This window comes from Haematobia irritans, chromosome 4 (assembly GCF_050003625.1).
Source record: "Haematobia irritans isolate KBUSLIRL chromosome 4, ASM5000362v1, whole genome shotgun sequence".
Taxonomy (NCBI): domain Eukaryota; kingdom Metazoa; phylum Arthropoda; class Insecta; order Diptera; family Muscidae; genus Haematobia; species Haematobia irritans.
In genome coordinates this window covers 75998084-76020548 of record NC_134400.1, presented here as the reverse complement: position 1 = coordinate 76020548, position 22465 = coordinate 75998084, and the positions used below count along the sequence as shown (strand labels likewise).

At 34.2% G+C, this 22465-nt stretch overlaps 1 protein-coding gene across 1 annotated transcript; it reads left to right on the top strand.

Annotated features, from left to right (window-relative positions):
- Positions 1 to 21245: 21245 nt before the first annotated feature.
- LOC142235608 (uncharacterized) lies at positions 21246 to 22465 on the top strand. The gene is made up of 2 exons (XM_075306870.1): positions 21246 to 21478; positions 21625 to 22465. The coding sequence occupies exons 1-2, from the start codon at positions 21246 to 21248 to the stop codon at positions 22463 to 22465; spliced, it is 1074 nt and encodes a 357-aa protein (XP_075162985.1).

The following is a 22465-nucleotide window of genomic DNA, read 5'->3' as shown; positions in this document are numbered from 1 at the left end:
CTGATATATAAAGTAAAACACTATTGAATTAGAAAATAACGGCGTAGGAAAATCTCGTAGTGTGACATTTACATATGTTCAGTTTACTTTTACCATTTATTGAATCGCGTTGGAGTAATATTTGTTGCGATGCATAAAAAGAGCACAAAAAGAGTACTTAACTAAAAATAGAGCACTTTTGCGTGCTCTTTTAGCCTATCTTGTTTTAAGACCACATTTTGTAAAAAAGAGCACATGTGCTCTTTAAAAGAGCACGTCTGGCATCCCTAGTTGAACTTCTCTCTTGTCACTGAGTACTGCCCGATTCCATGTTTAGCTCAAAGACGCGGAATCTACTTTTTATAGCCGAGCCAGAAGATCATTTCGCTTTGCTATGAAAATTTTAGAGTAGCTTTGAAACACTCAGAAATGCCACCAGCATTACAGAGGGAGTAATTCATCAATCCACAGTTGCAAAACTTTATGGTGTTTGGTCGAAACTGGGATTGAATCCATAACCGATTGTATGCAAAGCGGGTAGGAACCATTGCACGACGGTTGCTCCCATGAATGTAATTTCATGCAAATTTTTTAAATGACAAATACAATACTTACCTAATATTTAAAAGTTTAAAAGAGTTGATTTGATGGCGTTGACATTTGACATATCGACGTTAACATTTGTCAAAACTGACTTCACCAACTATAGGTCTGTTCGCGTACTTTTCTAGCAATAATTATCCAGTAAAAACTGGCAAGAGAGTAAAAGTGCATTTTCTCTCTTTGCTTAAAATTGCTGAAAAGTACGCGAATGCAATCCAGTAACTAGAGAAAAGTAATCGTGAAAAATGGCGATTTTAGCGGCTAAAGTCGAACTTAATACCCTCCTTAAAATGTAAATTACTAAAAAGGGTTGCTTGTTCACAAATGTTATTGCATAATCAAAAAATACTAATCGTTTTTAACGTTTGAAGTTTTATAATGTGTACCATTTTACTATTGTCCATTTGACTGGAGAGACTTTATAATTTTATTCGGATCAGCAGAAAATTTCAGCAAACTACTTACTTTTCCGCAGTTTGTCTGCTGTTCCAAAATAACAGAGTTGTTTGCTGTTTTAGCAAAACAACTGCTAAAACAGCCACATTTTGTTCGCTGAAAAGCAGCAGACAGCGTTTGCTATTAACAACCGACTTTTTTCTATGAGTGTAGAAAGTCAGTTGGTATCCTTGTTTTCTTTTCTTATCTGCATTCCTTACAAAATTTAGATGTTATCTCATGAACGTATGTCCAATTACCGCATTTTTAAATGCAGGATTGGAAAGTTTTGGAAGTGTTGTCCATAACAGGTTGGCTGATAAGTCTGCGGTCTGACACATAGATGGCGTCGCTAGTATTAAATGCATATTATTTTTATACAGTACCAACCTTCAAATGATTCGTCAAAATTTGACGTCTGTAAGTCAATTAGTTTGTGAGATAGAGCGTCTTTTGTGAAGCAACTTTTGTTATTGTGAAAAAAATGGAAAAAAGGAATTTCGTGTTTTGATAAAATACTGTTTTCTGAAGGGAAAAAATACGGTGGAAGCAAAAACTTGGCTTGATAATGAGTTTCCGGACTCTGCCCCAGGGAAATCAACAATAATTGATTGGTATGCAAAATTCAAGCGTGGTGAAATGAGCACGGAAAATGAAGTTGATCGAGATAGCAGAGGCCTTAAAGATATCAAAGGAACGTGTTGGTCATATCATTTATCAATATTTGGATATGCGGAATCTCTGTGCAAAATGGGTGCCGCGCGAACTCACATTTGACCAAAAACAACAACGTGTTGATAATTCTGAGCGGTGTTTGCAGCTGTTAACTCGTAATACACCCGAGTTTTTCCGTCGATATGTGACAATGGATGAAACATGGCTCCATCACTACACTCCTGAGTCCAATCGACAGTCGACTGAGTGGACAGCGACCGGTGAACCGTCTCCGAAGCGTGGAAAAACTCAAAAGTCCGCTGGTAAGTAATGGCCTCTGTTTTTTGGGATGCGCATGGAATAATTTTTATCGATTATCTTGAGAAGGGAAAAATCATCAGCAGTGACTATTATATGACGTTATTGGGGCGTTTGAAGGTCGAAATCGCGGCAAAACGGCCCCATATGAAGAAGAAAAAAGTGTTGTTCCACCAAGACAACGCACCGTCCCACAAGTCATTGAGAACGATGGCAAAAATTCATGAATTGGGCTTCGAATTGCTTCCCCACACACCGTATTCTCCAAATCTGGCCCCCAGCGACTTTTTCTTGTTCTCAGACCTCAAAAGGATGCTCGCAGGGAAAAAATTTGGCTGCAATGAAGAGGTGAGGCAAAACCGAAGGAGTACTACCAAAATGGTATCAAAAAATTGGAAGGTCGTTATAATCATTGTATCACTCTTGAAGGGAACTATGTTGAATAATAAAAACGAATTTTGAAAAAAAAAATGTGTTTTTCTTTATTAGACCGGGGACTTATCAGCCAACTTGTTATGTTAATGTTAGAAAATAATATTAAGTTATTATTTCGGGATTATCCCGAATATGCCATTTCTAGGAATGATGGACACAATTCTCTCTGAAGAAGACACTGATGATCAGGAAGACTTGAGAAATAATGACAATATTCAAATCCATTTTTATTAATTTATCAATATAATTTAATAGATCAATATGAACCCAAACAACCTTAAACTGCAGTTGGTTTGTAAGAAAACGAAGTTTCGTACACTCAAACGTCCTACGGCACAAAAAATGCTACATTTCAATGATAACCCTTCAGTAAATCGCCAAGATTAGCCATGCTTTGAACAATTTTGTAAAGTAAAGCCGCTATTTCAAACCATTCCCATAACCAAATTAAGAAATAATAGGTACAGTAGTTTTGCTTATAGTTGACACCCATAGTTGTACAATTTTTGTGGACAATATGTGAAATTCTTTTATATGCCACATTGGTACAACTGTTTTCACACATTTCCAGCAAATAGAAAAGGAAAAATAATTATAAGACGATTTATTGTTTTTTTAATATATTTAAATAAATGAGATATATTTTCAAGAAAGCAAAATTGTAATATATATCTGGTTAAACCCCAGACCTGACGCTTATTTCATGATATTGCCCACTGTTCAGGTTGGCACCCTGTTAGTTTTAAGGTACAATGAATTGTAAAATACACCCCTGAAATTTATAACGAAATATGAAAAAATTGAAATGACATATAATTGAACGAAAGGTGCTCACTTACTTACTCTCTCTCAAATACCCGAAGGTACGAATACCCCCGCCAATAAATTGAATTTTAATTTATTCTTTAAAAACCAACATTTAATTGCGTTTTTATTTGTTTTCCCCCTAACGAAATATGAAAAAATTGAAATGACATATAATTGAACGAAAGGTGCTCACTTACTTACTCTCTCTCAAATACCCGAAGGTACGAATACCCCCGCCAATAAATTGAATTTTAATTTATTCTTTAAAAACCAACATTTAATTGCGTTTTTATTTGTTTTCCCCCTAACGAAATATGAAAAAATTGAAATGACATATAATTGAACGAAAGGTGCTCACTTACTTACTCTCTCTCTCAAATACCCGAAGGTACGAATACCCCCGCCAATAAATTGAATTTTAATTTATTCTTTAAAAACCAACATTTAATTGCGTTTTTATTTGTTTTCCCCCTCACTGATAAATTATTTAATTCCCCACCTTTTCATTGGTCCTTCGAGCCGGATTAAACCGCCCGAGATTCAAAATAAAATAATTTATCATTAAGCTTTGGATATATTTGGTATTTTTACCCCCTAAACTATTGGCGATTACCTTTGTTTTCCCCTAAAATATCCATCACACCAAGGTAAGGTTGTTGATATTTATTAGTGGTGAAAATAAAGTAAACAAAAGTGCAAGAATAACAATAAAATAAAAGAAATAATAACTACAAAGTCATTCTTTCGTTTGCCTGTGTGTTGTTGTTGTATTTTCATTTGTCCATAAGCTTTGGTTTCTAACAACCAAACGAAAACAACAGCTTGTATTATTACCCCCACTCCCGTCTATCTTATCCAGTAGTGTGGTTCAAAGATTATAGATTTGAGGAAGATGGGAGATTGGCTTGCGTCATACCAAATGTTGCATTTACCAGATTAGTTTAATACATGTTTGTAATCTTTTTGTTGTTTTTAGTTTTGATTGTTTAAATGAAAAATGTTATTTTCTTAATGAAACAATGTTAAGAAACAAAAAAAATTACAATTTCCCTTTTATGGAAATTTATTTCGTGCTCTTAATTTCTGTTTACTTGCATTTTAATGCTATGTCAATACTTGTCGTAAACGCGTTTGTTCGAGTATTAAACTAATGTGGTAAATGGTTTGATGTGCTCAGTAGCCAATCTTCCTCTTCTATAATCTTTGGTGTGGTTGACTGTTATACGTACATACGTGTGTGTGTTGCATTCAATTGTACTACATGTTGCATTGCTTGTTCGAGTGAGTTGTAACTGAACATTGCACAGTGGGCCCGATAGGAACAAAAGATGTTCATTAAATAATTATTTTTCATTGAAAATTAAATATTCAAATTAATTATTTTAATTGATTGATTATTGAAAAATATTGCAAGTAAAAGGCAATTGTGTCTGTTTCGTATAATAAATAATAGTAATAACGAACTAACCCCGTAGTTGCGCCCGTTTGAAATATTTTTGATTCTTGCACATTGTACACCCTCACAAAAAATCGCTTCTGTAACATATACTCCCAAACATATTTTGCTTCAAGCATATACATTTTTGGGTATTGCCCAAACATGTATATGTTTGATCTCTACCAATATATAATATGTTTGAAAGCATATTGGTCTAAACAATATATGTTTGGGTAGTCTAAGTTCCAAACATTTAGTATTTTTGCATCCAAATTCAATAATGTTGTCTTCCAAAAAACAATATTTATTTATTTATTTATTCAGTCTTTGGATAATTCACAATATAATCCTTACAGACTCGCTAATTTCTAATTTGTATATATACTTCTAAAATGTTCTACTTAAAAATGTACTAATTTCTAAAATAAAATACATCCAGAATTTGATCAAAATCTTTTAAAGGAACGGATAGATCAATATTACAATTTAAATTTATTGAATTAAATTCTCTCAAAGCTCTTGTAATAGGCTCATTGCAAGCATAATTATTCCTATGCATAGGTACATGAAAGTATTGGAAAAATCTTAAACTCCTAGCAGGAACATTGAAGCCAATTTCACGAAGCAAAAGCGGGCAATCAATATAACCATTAATTAACTTATACAAAAATAATAACGAATCTTTCTTTCTCCTATTGGCCAAAGTCTCCAAATGTATGAGCCTACATCTGGATTCATACTCAGGAAGAGGTTCAGTAAAACGAAGACTTATTAGTGCAAATTTTATGAATTTCTTTTGCAATCTCTCAACTCTATCAGAAATACCAACAGTATACGGGTTCCAGACCATTGACGCATATTCCAACTTTGATCTGACAAACGAAGTATATAAAATCTTGCAGGTATATGGACTGATGAAATCCTTACTATTCCTTTTAATAAATGCAAAAGTAGAATATGCCTTAGGCAAGATATAATCAATACGGGATTTGAAATTTAGCTTACTATCAAAATAAACACCTAGATCTAAGATCCTATCAATCACTTTCAAAGACTGATCATGAATGCAATAATTCGAAGAAACGCGCATATTACCCCGACAATAAGGAAGAAAATAACACTTCTCAACATTCAACGGCAAATGATTCTCACTACACCAAACAGCAAGCCTATTCAAGTCATCCTGAAGCAGTAACGTGTCCTCTAAACATGATACATTCAAAAATATCTTAATATCATCTGCGTAGATCAAATACTTAGCAAAACGAAAACATTTACCTATGTCATTAATAAATAAAATAAAAAGTAAAGGCCCTAAAATACTACCTTGGGGAACACCCGAAGTAGCAACATATAAATAAGAGCTTACTCCATTGAATGATACATAACATCGCCTTCCATTCAAATATGACTTAAACCACCTTACAATCAATGGATGAAAACCAAACTTTGCTAATTTCAATAACAGAAGTTCATGGCATACTTTATCAAACGCCTTACAAAAGTCCAAGTATAATGCATCCACCTGGTAACCATCCTCAAAGTACGAAATACAAGTTCTCGTAAACGAAACTAGATTAGTTACAGTCGAGCGATTCGTCATGAAACCATGCTGAGCAACGCTAATGTACGGATTAATAAAATGGTATATATGATCGTGAATAACATATTCAAATAATTTTGAAATATTCGACAATTTAGAAATAGGTCTATAATTACAAACATTATTCCTATGTCCCGACTTATAAATAGGTGTAATAGAAGTTAACTTCCAACAATCCAAAAACAATCCACACTCCAAAGAGAAATTAAGCATAAGCATTAGCGGAAAGCAAACAGTGGAACCAACACACTTCAGAAAGTGTGCTGCAATACCATCAGCATCAGACTTCCTAGAGTCTTTCAATTTCTCCAACGAAGATAAAATATCAAGCTCTGATACCTTAAAGAAATTAATATTACTCAAGGTATCAACATTATCAATACTACAATAGGAATTCAAACTACTAGTATGGAAATTTGACTTAAAAAAATCAGCAAAAAGATTAACCTGTTCACTGGACAGATTAGCTCTCCTATCTCCTAGAAACATAACCGATGGATAATCACTATTGGATTTCTTCGACTTGATGTAATGCCAAAAAGCCTTAGGATTAGAACCAATTCTGTTCGCATATTACCCCGACAATAAGGAAGAAAATAACACTTCTCAACATTCAACGGCAAATGATTCTCACTACACCAAACAGCAAGCCTATTCAAGTCATCCTGAAGCAGTAACGTGTCCTCTAAACATGATACATTCAAAAATATCTTAATATCATCTGCGTAGATCAAATACTTAGCAAAACGAAAACATTTACCTATGTCATTAATAAATAAAATAAAAAGTAAAGGCCCTAAAATACTACCTTGGGGAACACCCGAAGTAGCAACATATAAATAAGAGCTTACTCCATTGAATGATACATAACATCGCCTTCCATTCAAATATGACTTAAACCACCTTACAATCAATGGATGAAAACCAAACTTTGCTAATTTCAATAACAGAAGTTCATGGCATACTTTATCAAACGCCTTACAAAAGTCCAAGTATAATGCATCCACCTGGTAACCATCCTCAAAGTACGAAATACAAGTTCTCGTAAACGAAACTAGATTAGTTACAGTCGAGCGATTCGTCATGAAACCATGCTGAGCAACGCTAATGTACGGATTAATAAAATGGTATATATGATCGTGAATAACATATTCAAATAATTTTGAAATATTCGACAATTTAGAAATAGGTCTATAATTACAAACATTATTCCTATGTCCCGACTTATAAATAGGTGTAATAGAAGTTAACTTCCAACAATCCAAAAACAATCCACACTCCAAAGAGAAATTAAGCATAAGCATTAGCGGAAAGCAAACAGTGGAACCAACACACTTCAGAAAGTGTGCTGCAATACCATCAGCATCAGACTTCCTAGAGTCTTTCAATTTCTCCAACGAAGATAAAATATCAAGCTCTGATACCTTAAAGAAATTAATATTACTCAAGGTATCAACATTATCAATACTACAATAGGAATTCAAACTACTAGTATGGAAAATTGACTTAAAAAAATCAGCAAAAAGATTAACCTGTTCATTGGACAGATTAGCTCTCCTATCTCCTAGAAACATAACCGATGGATAATCACTATTGGATTTCTTCGACTTGATGTAATGCCAAAAAGCCTTAGGATTAGAACCAATTCTGTTCGCATATTACCCCGACAATAAGGAAGAAAATAACACTTCTCAACATTCAACGGCAAATGATTCTCACTACACCAAACAGCAAGCCTATTCAAGTCATCCTGAAGCAGTAACGTGTCCTCTAAACATGATACATTCAAAAATATCTTAATATCATCTGCGTAGATCAAATACTTAGCAAAACGAAAACATTTACCTATGTCATTAATAAATAAAATAAAAAGTAAAGGCCCTAAAATACTACCTTGGGGAACACCCGAAGTAGCAACATATAAATAAGAGCTTACTCCATTGAATGATAAAGGGTGATTCTTTTGAGGTTAGGATTTTCATGCATTAGTATTTGACAGATCACGTGGGATTTCAGACATGGTGTCAAAGAGAAAGATGCTCAGTATGCTTTGACATTTCATCATGAATAGACTTACGATCTGCCACAACGTCGAATTTTCAGTGAATGGGCCCTAGAAAAGTTGGCAGAAAATCCGCTTTTTTATCGACAAATTTTGTTCAGCGATGAGGCTCATTTCTGGTTGAATGGCTACGTAAATAAGCAAAATTGCCGCATTTGGAGTGAAGAGCAACCAGAAGCCGTTCAAGAACTGCCCATGCATCCCGAAAAATGCACTGTTTGGTGTGGTTTGTACGCTGGTGGAATCATTGGACCGTATTTTTTCAAAGATGCTGTTGGACGCAACGTTACGGTGAATGGCGATCGCTATCGTTCGATGCTAACAAACTTTTTGTTGCCAAAAATGGAAGAACTGAACTTGGTTGACATGTGGTTTCAACAAGATGGCGCTACATGCCACACAGCTCGCGATTCTATGGCCATTTTGAGGGAAAACTTCGGAGAACAATTCATCTCAAGAAATGGACCGGTAAGTTGGCCACCAAGATCATGCGATTTGACGCCTTTAGACTATTTTTTGTGGGGCTACGTCAAGTCTAAAGTCTACAGAAATAAGCCAGCAACTATTCCAGCTTTGACAACAACATTTCCGAAGAAATTCGGGCTATTCCGGCCGAAATGCTCGAAAAAGTTGCCCAAAATTGGACTTTCCGAATGGACCACCTAAGACGCAGCCGCGGTCAACATTTAAATGAAATTATCTTCAAAAAGTAAATGTCATGGACCAATCTAACGTTTCAAATAAAGAACCGATGAGATTTTGCAAATTTTATGCGTTTTTTTTTTTAAAAAAGTTATCAAGCTCTTAACAAATCACCCTTTACATAACATCGCCTTCCATTCAAATATGACTTAAACCACCTTACAATCAATGGATGAAAACCAAACTTTGCTAATTTCAATAACAGAAGTTCATGGCATACTTTATCAAACGCCTTACAAAAGTCCAAGTATAATGCATCCACCTGGTAACCATCCTCAAAGTACGAAATACAAGTTCTCGTAAACGAAACTAGATTAGTTACAGTCGAGCGATTCGTCATGAAACCATGCTGAGCAACGCTAATGTACGGATTAATAAAATGGTATATATGATCGTGAATAACATATTCAAATAATTTTGAAATATTCGACAATTTAGAAATAGGTCTATAATTACAAACATTATTCCTATGTCCCGACTTATAAATAGGTGTAATAGAAGTTAACTTCCAACAATCCAAAAACAATCCACACTCCAAAGAGAAATTAAGCATAAGCATTAGCGGAAAGCAAACAGTGGAACCAACACACTTCAGAAAGTGTGCTGCAATACCATCAGCATCAGACTTCCTAGAGTCTTTCAATTTCTCCAACGAAGATAAAATATCAAGCTCTGATACCTTAAAGAAATTAATATTACTCAAGGTATCAACATTATCAATACTACAATAGGAATTCAAACTACTAGTATGGAAATTTGACTTAAAAAAATCAGCAAAAAGATTAACCTGTTCACTGGACAGATTAGCTCTCCTATCTCCTAGAAACATAACCGATGGATAATCACTATTGGATTTCTTCGACTTGATGTAATGCCAAAAAGCCTTAGGATTAGAACCAATTCTGTTCTCAAAATCCAAAATATACTGACGGTATAGAAATTTATTTAGAAAAGCGAACTCTCTTGAATAATATTCAAACATTCGTTTACTTTCGGCCGAATTAGAAGAAATGAACATCTTTCTATATTTATTTCTCAGATTTCTAAGCTTCTTTAATCCTGGTGTATACCACGGGTGTCTCGGCGAAATTGGCTTCATCTTAGGAATATTATTGCTACAAATTGTGTGCATTACATCCAGAAATATATTATAACATTCATGCAGTAATCTATCTTTAAACATAGCTATCCAATCAATATCAGCAATTAACTTATTGATTAAAATAAAATCACATCTATTGAAATCATAGTTAATCATATCATGGCATCGAACAGATTCGAAAACAAGGAAATCTAACTTTAATATTAATGGTACATGATGCATTCCCTTAGGACTAAATGGGTTGAGACATTCCTCAATAGAAAAATTTAAATTCTTAGAAATAAAGACTAAATCTAAGATTTTAAGAAGGGAGCCACCGTGGTGCAATGGTTAGCATGCCCGCCTTGCATACACAAGGTCGTGGGTTCGATTCCTGCTACGACCGAACACCAAAAAGTTTTTCAGCGGTGGATTATCCCACCTCAGTAATGCTGGTGACATTTCTGAGGGTTTCAAAGCTTCTCTAAGTGGTTTCACTCCAATGTGGAACGCCGTTCGGACTCGGCTATAAAAAGGAGGTCCCTTGTCATTGAGCTTAACATGGAATCGGGCAGCACTCAGTGATAAGAGAGAAGTTCACCACTGTGGTATCACAATGGACTGAATAGTCTAAGTGAGCCTGATACATCGGGCTGCCACATAACCTAACCTAACCTAAGATTTTAAGAAGACTATTATTATAACAATTAATTTGTTCCAAATCAAGATTATACATAGCATCTATAAAGTTAATCTCATGCTCAGCATTAACATTAGTAGCATAAAGAACTTTAGATTCATCCAGAACTGACCAGACTAATTTATTTAAATTAAAATCGCCCAGAATTACACAACCATCCATACCATTCTTTGGAACTATCTCATTAATATTACACAAATGCGAATCATACAAATTGCAATCACTGTTAGGCGGAATATATGACGCAAATATAAAGAAAGCGCCATTCAAACCATCAACGCGTACACATAATTGATCCAAAATAGTATCATTATTAGGAAGGTCTACTAGAACAGACTTAAACCTTTTAGAAATCGCAATTAAAACACCTCCCCCACGCGTAAAACCAGTTCTGGATGCATCACGATCCTTACGGAAAATACTATAGGGATTTAAATCAAAAAATTCACCATCACTGAAGTCAGAGTTGAGCCACGTGTCAACCAATACAAAAACGTTATAAGATGATTGCGATGAGAACATAATACAAGAATCAGCTTTCGTTCGCATTCCAGATACATTTTGAAAATAAATGCTAATTGAGTTAGAGTAAGTATTTACTTTGCTAGATTTATGTTTGGGACATTTTGAAAAAAATCAAATGGTCTAATTCGTACATTTGCTGGCCATAACGCAGGTTCTTTAATACTCTCATAATATTCCGGGGAAATACCAAGTTTAAAATTAATACTCCTCAATTCAGAAACATTTACGTCTTTTTTAACTAATTTGTAACAAGCAATATGAGAGACTTCAATCTTAAGATTCTTCTGCACATAATTAATAATATCTTGCTCAGTAGTCGATGACTTAAAAGATGACTTTGTGAAGCAACTTTTGTTATTGTGAAAAAAATGGAAAAAGGAATTTCGTGTTTTGATAAAATACTGTTTTCTGAAGGGAAAAAATACGGTGGAAGCAAAAACTTGGCTTGATAATGAGTTTCCGGACTCTGCCCCAGGGAAATCAACAATAATTGATTGGTATGCAAAATTCAAGCGTGGTGAAATGAGCACGGAAAATGAAGTTGATCGAGATAGCAGAGGCCTTAAAGATATCAAAGGAACGTGTTGGTCATATCATTTATCAATATTTGGATATGCGGAATCTCTGTGCAAAATGGGTGCCGCGCGAACTCACATTTGACCAAAAACAACAACGTGTTGATAATTCTGAGCGGTGTTTGCAGCTGTTAACTCGTAATACACCCGAGTTTTTCCGTCGATATGTGACAATGGATGAAACATGGCTCCACCACTACACTCCTGAGTCCAATCGACAGTCGACTGAGTGGACAGCGACCGGTGAACCGTCTCCGAAGCGTGGAAAGACTCAAAAGTCCGCTGGTAAAGTAATGGCCTCTGTTTTTTGGGATGCGCATGGAATAATTTTTATCGATTATCTTGAGAAGGGAAAAATCATCAGCAGTGACTATTATATGACGTTATTGGGGCGTTTGAAGGTCGAAATCGCGGCAAAACGGCCCCATATGAAGAAGAAAAAAGTGTTGTTCCACCAAGACAACGCACCGTCCCACAAGTCATTGAGAACGATGGCAAAAATTCATGAATTGGGCTTCGAATTGCTTCCCCACACACCGTATTCTCCAAATCTGGCCCCCAGCGACTTTTTCTTGTTCTCAGACCTCAAAAGGATGCTCGCAGGGAAAAAAATTGGCTGCAATGAAGAGGTGAGGCAAAACCGAAGGAGTACTACCAAAATGGTATCAAAAAATTGGAAGGTCGTTATAATCATTGTATCGCTCTTGAAGGGAACTATGTTGAATAATAAAAACGAATTTTGAAAAAAAAAATGTGTTTTTCTTTATTAGACCGGGGACTTATCAGCCAACTTGTTATTTTAATGTTAGAAAATAATATTAAGTTATTATTTCGGGATTATCCCGAATATGCCATTTCTAGGAATGATGGACACAATTCTCTCTGAAGAAGACACTGATGATCAGGAAGACTTGAGAAATAATGACAATGTTCAAATCCATTTTTATTAATTTATCAATATAATTTAATAGATCAATATGAACCCAAACAACCTTAAACTGCAGTTGGTTTGTAAGAAAACGAAGTTTCGTACACTCAAACGTCCTACGGCACAAAAAATGCTACATTTCAATGATAACCCTTCAGTAAATCGCCAAGATTAGCCATGCTTTGAACAATTTTGTAAAGTAAAGCCGCTATTTCAAACCATTCCCATAACCAAATTAAGAAATAATAGGTACAGTAGTTTTGCTTATAGTTGACACCCATAGTTGTACAATTTTTGTGGACAATATGTGAAATTCTTTTATATGCCACATTGGTACAACTGTTTTCACACATTTCCAGCAAATAGAAAAGGAAAAATAATTATAAGACGATTTATTGTTTTTTTAATATATTTAAATAAATGAGATATATTTTCAAGAAAGCAAAATTGTAATATATATCTGGTTAAACCCCAGACCTGACGCTTATTTCATGATATTGCCCACTGTTCAGGTTGGCACCCTGTTAGTTTTAAGGTACAATGAATTGTAAAATACACCCCTGAAATTTATAACGAAATATGAAAAAATTGAAATGACATATAATTGAACGAAAGGTGCTCACTTACTTACTCTCTCTCTCAAATACCCGAAGGTACGAATACCCCCGCCAATAAATTGAATTTTAATTTATTCTTTAAAAACCAACATTTAATTGCGTTTTTATTTGTTTTCCCCCTCACTGATAAATTATTTAATTCCCCACCTTTTCATTGGTCCTTCGAGCCGGAGTAAACCGCCCGAGATTCAAAATAAAATAATTTATCATTAAGCTTCTCTTTTTAGAGCCCGAAAATCCATTGGATATATTTGGTATTTTTACCCCCTAAACTATTGGCCATTACCTTTGTTTTCCCCTAAAATATCCATCACACCAAGGTAAGGGTGTTGATATTTATTAGTGGTGAAAATAAAGTAAACAAAAGTACAAGAATAACAATAAAATAAAAGAAATAATAAATACAAAGTCATTCTTTCGTTTGCCTGTGTGTTGTTGTTGTATTTTCATTTGTCCATAAGCTTTGGTTTCTAACAACCAAACGAAAACAACAGCTTGTATTATTACCCCCACTCCCGTCTATCTTATCCAGTAGTGTGGTTCAAAGATTATAGATTTGAGGAAGATGGGAGATTGGCTTGCGTCATACCAAATGTTGCATTTACCAGATTAGTTTAATACATGTTTGCAATCTTTTTGTTGTTTTTAGTTTTTATTGTTTAAATGAAAAATTTTATTTTCTTAATGAAACAATGTTAAGAAACAAAAAAAATTACAATTTCCCTTTTATGGAAATTTATTTCGTGCTCTTAATTTCTGTTTACTTGCATTTTAATGCTATGTCAATACTTGTCGTAAACGCGTTTGTTCGAGTATTAAACTAATGTGGTAAATGGTTTGATGTGCTCAGTAGCCAATCTTCCTCTTCTATAATCTTTGGTGTGGTTGACTGTTATACGTACATACGTGTGTGTGTTGCATTCAATTGTACTACATGTTGCATTGCTTGTTCGAGTGAGTTGTAACTGAACATTGCACAGTGGGCCCGATAGGAACAAAAGATGTTCATTAAATAATTATTTTTCATTGAAAATTAAATATTCAAATTAATTATTTTAATTGATTGATTATTGAAAAATATTGCAAGTAAAAGGCAATTGTGTCTGTTTCGTATAATAAATAATAGTAATAACGAACTAACCCCGTAGTTGCGCCCGTTTGAAATATTTTTGATTCTTGCACATTGTACACCCTCACAAAAAATCGCTTCTGTAACATATACTCCCAAACATATTTTGCTTCAAGCATATACATTTTTGGGTATTGCCCAAACATGTATATGTTTGATCTCTACCAATATATAATATGTTTGAAAGCATATTGGTCTAAACAATATATGTTTGGGTAGTCTAAGTTCCAAACATTTTGTATTTTTGCATCCAAATTCAATAATGTTGTCTTCCAAAAAACAATATTTATTTATTTATTTATTCAGTCTTTGGATAATTCACAATATAATCCTTACAGACTCGCTAATTTCTAATTTGTATATATACTTCTAAAATGTTCTACTTAAAAATGTACTAATTTCTAAAATAAAATACATCCAGAATTTGATCAAAATCTTTTAAAGGAACGGATAGATCAATATTACAATTTAAATTTATTGAATTAAATTCTCTCAAAGCTCTTGTAATAGGCTCATTGCAAGCATAATTATTCCTATGCATAGGTACATGAAAGTATTGGAAAAATCTTAAACTCCTAGCAGGAACATTGAAGCCAATTTCACGAAGCAAAAGCGGGCAATCAATATAACCATTAATTAACTTATACAAAAATAATAACGAATCTTTCTTTCTCCTATTGGCCAAAGTCTCCAAATGTATGAGCCTACATCTGGATTCATACTCAGGAAGAGGTTCAGTAAAACGAAGACTTATTAGTGCAAATTTTATGAATTTCTTTTGCAATCTCTCAACTCTATCAGAAATACCAACAGTATACGGGTTCCAGACCATTGACGCATATTCCAACTTTGATCTGACAAACGAAGTATATAAAATCTTGCAGGTATATGGACTGATGAAATCCTTACTATTCCTTTTAATAAATGCAAAAGTAGAATATGCCTTAGGCAAGATATAATCAATATGGGATTTGAAATTTAGCTTACTATCAAAATAAACACCTAGATCTAAGATCCTATCAATCACTTTCAAAGACTGATCATGAATGCAATAATTCGAAGAAACGCGCATATTACCCCGACAATAAGGAAGAAAATAACACTTCTCAACATTCAACGGCAAATGATTCTCACTACACCAAACAGCAAGCCTATTCAAGTCATCCTGAAGCAGTAACGTGTCCTCTAAACATGATACATTCAAAAATATCTTAATATCATCTGCGTAGATCAAATACTTAGCAAAACGAAAACATTTACCTATGTCATTAATAAATAAAATAAAAAGTAAAGGCCCTAAAATACTACCTTGGGGAACACCCGAAGTAGCAACATATAAATAAGAGCTTACTCCATTGAATGATACATAACATCGCCTTCCATTCAAATATGACTTAAACCACCTTACAATCAATGGATGAAAACCAAACTTTGCTAATTTCAATAACAGAAGTTCATGGCATACTTTATCAAACGCCTTACAAAAGTCCAAGTATAATGCATCCACCTGGTAACCATCCTCAAAGTACGAAATACAAGTTCTCGTAAACGAAACTAGATTAGTTACAGTCGAGCGATTCGTCATGAAACCATGCTGAGCAACGCTAATGTACGGATTAATAAAATGGTATATATGATCGTGAATAACATATTCAAATAATTTTGAAATATTCGACAATTTAGAAATAGGTCTATAATTACAAACATTATTCCTATGTCCCGACTTATAAATAGGTGTAATAGAAGTTAACTTCCAACAATCCAAAAACAATCCACACTCCAAAGAGAAATTAAGCATAAGCATTAGCGGAAAGCAAACAGTGGAACCAACACACTTCAGAAAGTGTGCTGCAATACCATCAGCATCAGACTTCCTAGAGTCTTTCAATTTCTCCAACGAAGATAAAATATCAAGCTCTGATACCTTAAAGAAATTAATATTACTCAAGGTATCAACATTATCAATACTACAATAGGAATTCAAACTACTAGTATGGAAATTTGACTTAAAAAAATCAGCAAAAAGATTAACCTGTTCACTGGACAGATTAGCTCTCCTATCTCCTAGAAACATAACCGATGGATAATCACTATTGGATTTCTTCGACTTGATGTAATGCCAAAAAGCCTTAGGATTAGAACCAATTCTGTTCTCAAAATCCAAAATATACTGACGGTATAGAAATTTATTTAGAAAAGCGAACTCTCTTGAATAATATTCAAACATTCGTTTACTTTCGGCCGAATTAGAAGAAATGAACATCTTTCTATATTTATTTCTCAGATTTCTAAGCTTCTTTAATCCTGGTGTATACCACGGGTGTCTCGGCGAAATTGGCTTCATCTTAGGAATATTATTGCTACAAATTGTGTGCATTACATCCAGAAATATATTATAACATTCATGCAGTAATCTATCTTTAAACATAGCTATCCAATCAATATCAGCAATTAACTTATTGATTAAAATAAAATCACATCTATTGAAATCATAGTTAATCATATCATGGCATCGAACAGATTCGAAAACAAGGAAATCTAACTTTAATATTAATGGTACATGATGCATTCCCTTAGGACTAAATGGGTTGAGACATTCCTCAATAGAAAAATTTAAATTCTTAGAAATAAAGACTAAATCTAAGATTTTAAGAAGGGAGCCACCGTGGTGCAATGGTTAGCATGCCCGCCTTGCATACACAAGGTCGTGGGTTCGATTCCTGCTACGACCGAACACCAAAAAGTTTTTCAGCGGTGGATTATCCCACCTCAGTAATGCTGGTGACATTTCTGAGGGTTTCAAAGCTTCTCTAAGTGGTTTCACTCCAATGTGGAACGCCGTTCGGACTCGGCTATAAAAAGGAGGTCCCTTGTCATTGAGCTTAACATGGAATCGGGCAGCACTCAGTGATAAGAGAGAAGTTCACCACTGTGGTATCACAATGGACTGAATAGTCTAAGTGAGCCTGATACATCGGGCTGCCACATAACCTAACCTAACCTAAGATTTTAAGAAGACTATTATTATAACAATTAATTTGTTCCAAATCAAGATTATACATAGCATCTATAAAGTTAATCTCATGCTCAGCATTAACATTAGTAGCATAAAGAACTTTAGATTCATCCAGAACTGACCAGACTAATTTATTTAAATTAAAATCGCCCAGAATTACACAACCATCCATATCATTCTTTGGAACTATCTCATTAATATTACACAAATGCGAATCATACAAATTGCAATCACTGTTAGGCGGAATATATGACGCAAATATAAAGAAAGCGCCATTCAAACCATCAACGCGTACACATAATTGATCCAAAATAGTATCATTATTAGGAAGGTCTACTAGAACAGACTTAAACCTTTTAGAAATCGCAATTAAAACACCTCCCCCACGCGTAAAACCAGTTCTGGATGCATCACGATGCTTACGGAAAATACTATAGAGATTTAAATCAAAAAATTCACCACCACTGAAGTCAGAGTTGAGCCACGTGTCAACCAATACAAAAACGTTATAAGATGATTGCGATGAGAACATAATACAAGAATCAGCTTTCGTTCGCATTCCAGATACATTTTGAAAATAAATGCTAATTGAGTTAGAGTAAGTATTTACTTTGCTAGATTTATGTTTGGGACATTTTGAAAAAAATCAAATGGTCTAATTCGTACATTTGCTGGCCATAACGCAGGTTCTTTAATACTCTCATAATATTCCGGGGAAATACCAAGTTTAAAATTAATACTCCTCAATTCAGAAACATTTACGTCTTTTTTAACTAATTTGTAACAAGCAATATGAGAGACTTCAATCTTAAGATTCTTCTGCACATAATTAATAATATCTTGCTCAGTAGTCGATGACTTAAAAGATGATAAATGGACCCATTTTTTACGTACGATAACTTGTAAATCGCTACTATCACGCTCACCAATTACAGCATTGTTAACACGCTTTTTATTACGATTTGTATTTGTCAACTTGATTATCTGTAGGATTTAATGTTGCTGATGAATATGTAGCTATGTTATCTACATCATCTCTTGATACTTGGATAGCAGTGGGTTTACCAACGCGAGAGGTGGAAGGCAAAGAGTTATTAGATAAATGAGTAGCATTCAAAACCAAACGATTCTCTTTAGCAGGCATCACAACAGCATCATCAACAGCAGCAGCAGCATCAACGAAAACTTCGTTCTCATTAACGTGAGAATTCTGTACACTAACAATTCCATCATTCAACTCAAGTGTATTCGAAGAGATATATGATTGCATTTGGACAACGGTCTCAGAAGCATCCACACACGACGATGTAGTCAAACCAGTATTTGGACAGACATGAGATGTATTACTTGCATTATTAGCGTTTTTATATACATTAGAACTTATGAGAGAGCCAATTATGCTCTTGAGCTCTCTAATCTCAGCCGAAAGTAAAGACACAGCACTAACAATATCAGAAGCAGCAACAATGCATCCATTACAATTAAAAACGACATTTTTTAGCTTTTCAGTTGCATCTAGTGCAGAACAATCTTCCACGTCAGAGCAAAAATAATGATATTTTAATTTACAAATATTACATGTAACGAATTTTTTAGATTGTACCGAATTAAAGCACTTAGCGCAGAGAGTTTTTGGCGGCGCCGTTCACATAATGCACGTCAATAGAGAACAACAGTCAGAGACAAACTGTGACCATATAATATGTTTGGAAGCATTTTGCACCCAAAAATATTATATGCTTAAAAAAAATTCTCCCAAAGAATATTGTGCTCAAAATTTTATTTATTTATTTATATATTTACAATCATAATAAATTATGAAAATAAACAGGTAATATAGGTGCTAACAATATAGGTTTTCGACCTGAATGCTCAAAATTTTGTTTCTGCCCAATTGTATATTCCGCGACATCTTTCTCACTTCCACGAGATTTTTTAGTTCTTAGCACCTTTTTCTGTAATACAAACATTGTAGAAGAAATTATTCAATTTTATGATTTTTTTTATTTTAATTTTACCTTTTGCGGGACCACACAGTTTGTAAGTATCAAAGAAGTAGCTGATGAATTGCCCAAGGAAAAATAAAATGTTAATTTTGTAATAACAAGCAACAACCACCAACTTAATTCAATATCGCTCCCTGTTAAATAGCGCTCCAAGCTACTAAACACATATATGTTTATAGGCTATTTCTAAATTAATATATGTTTGCATCCAAGCATATTATATTTACAAACATTTTATGTCCCAAACGTAATATGTTCTAACATATTAACATATATGTCGCAAACATGTTATGCTAGTTTATGAACATTATATGCTTGCACTCAAAAATATTGTGTTTAAAAATTTGTGTTCCAAACATATAATGTTTATAGCCAAACATATGAAAAACAGTCATTTTCATCCCTGTATCATATACTAATACGTAGTTTTGTTGCACAGTGGTGTTTGTAAGACCAAAATTGGAATATTGTTTAACCCTTGTGTATGTGATAACACCGGATGCGATACCAGCGTGATAAGGTCCCGTGGGACCTATAATAAAAAACGAATGGTAGAGAGGTTATCCCTACGATATTTTTCGATTATTTACTATGGGTGGAGTCTTCTATGACTCACAAATTGCATATATAGATATTTGTTAGTAAATATAAAATTTTTTTTTTTTTAATTTTTAATAGAATAAAGATAATGTATAAATTTTTGATTTGTATTCTAGAGGCCCTGATGTTTGTCAAAGGCGTGATACCTATAAGTATCCTTATACGTACCAAGCAACAATATATTGTTTTAGAAGTTGAATGTTCTGAACAAACTGGATTTTTAAAGGAAAAACAAAACGATTTTTTGTAGTGACGTTCGTTTTGTTCGCAGTATTATGTGCAGTGGTTGCTTCAAACTTGGTCAAAATTGAGGAACATTGTGCCAAATTCCAGGATCCTATGGGTCTGGAATATGTATAGAAATATAAAAACTTTGATCGACCATGATTTCTATGAAGTTCAAATAACTTTTTTTCCACTTGTAGTTTCGCTATAGTGGATATATCCTCGGAACATATAAAATTATGTACTATGAAGCAATGAAACCAATGGAAACTTCAAAAATGACAAGTTCTTCTAAATAACGGTATTTTCTGAAAGGATGCTATTGTTATTAATTGTTCCAAATACAAAAATCGCATTATCTTTATGCAACTTTTTAAACTGCGCTAAAACCACTGATGCAATTAGTGGTAGGTCCCAATGGACCTCATCACGCAGAAACGCACTAAACTTTTTAAAATACCTATAAAAACCGATTTAATGATTCAATCACATAAAAATGTACAGTTTTCAACTTAAAACACTTTTATACAAGAAGTCATAAACCATCACGCTGCAAATCATGCAAAAGATAAAGTTATGTAGGAATAAAAATCAAAAAAGTCCAGCGGGACCACATCACGCACAGAAGGGTTAATTTATGAAAAATATTCAAAAACATTAAATATTTGTTTATTGCCAATAAAAAATAAATTTCGTCACTTTTTTGAATCCCATTTACGTTTGTTGTTGGAATTGTGTTCTACAACCCCGTTTTTTATTCCGAATTAATTATTTTTACTCGAAATTTGAATTTTATTGAAATTAATAATGTCTGATATCAAGAATTTGATTAAAAGCGCAGACCGCTTAATTGATTTGGATATGTTCGTGACTTCTCTCAAAGAGGAGGATCATACCGTCCACAGCCTCAATATTCATAAGCAGGAAATTATTCGACTTTGGGAGAATTTCCGTGAGATTTATGAGGAATTGTGTGACACAATGGGTTCTAGTGACGATATTGCCAAAGTTAAGGCAAAATATATCGCAACATATAAGACGTATGTGCGTGGACTAGCCCTTATTGAGTCTTTAATTGAAAATGCGAAGAAGAAGTCTTCTAGTTCATACCTTCCAATTCACCTTCTCCCTTGTGATACTGAGATTTTTTCTTATTTCTTGATTATAAATCTTGGCCCACGTTCAGAGATATGTTCTCTGCCCTATATAAAGATAGTGAACACATCAGTAACATTCAGAAAATGTATTATCTGATGCAAAAGACGGAAGGTGAAGCCCGTGATATTACAAAGACATGTCCGATTACTAATGAGGGTTTTCAGATGGCTTGGCAAAATTTAGTCGACCGTTATGAGAACAATAGGGTTCTTGTAAACGCCCAACTCAAGATTTTATTCAATCTTGCACCCGTTTTAAAAGAATCTGGTCCCTCTATTAAGCAATTGCAGCGTACTATGAGCGACTGCATAACTAATTTGTCTCTTTTGGGCATTGATACGAAGAATTGGGACGTTATATTTGTTTTCATATGTTCCACCCGTCTTCCTGAAGTTACCCTAGGACATTGGGAGCAATCTCAAGGGTCGAGTTCTGACCTACCTAAATGGGAAACCATGGATAAGTTTTTGACTGTTCGGTATCAGACCCTTGAGTCAGTCTTTGACATTAAAGGCGCCCATAATATTTCGACATCTGGTCCGAGTTATGTTAAAAAACCTACTAGCCCAAAGCGAAAGTCAAGTACTAATAGTAATGGTAACAGAAGTTTTAAGAGCTTCGCTACGACTGTACCATCTAATCCTCAGCAGAAATGTCCTCTTTGTTCCGAATCGCATCCCCTTCGATTGTGCGAGGAATTTCTTCGAATGTCGGTTAACAATCGATTGGAAACCGTCAAACGACTCAAAAGTTGCACAAATTGTCTAGCATCGTCGCACACTTTTAGCAATTGTAAGAGCTCGAATATATGTTTCTTCTGCAAACAAAGACATCATTATCACTTGCATAGAAGGGAATCTTCAACATAA

Excerpts from the sequence above, each read along its gene's own strand:
- LOC142235608 (XM_075306870.1), top strand. The coding sequence starts at position 21,246 with ATGTCTGATATCAAGAATTTGATTAAAAGCGCAGACCGCTTAATTGAT. Across the intron at positions 21,479-21,624 it reads TATATCGCAACATATAAGAC|AGATATGTTCTCTGCCCTAT; the intron begins GTATGTGCGTGG and ends GCCCACGTTCAG.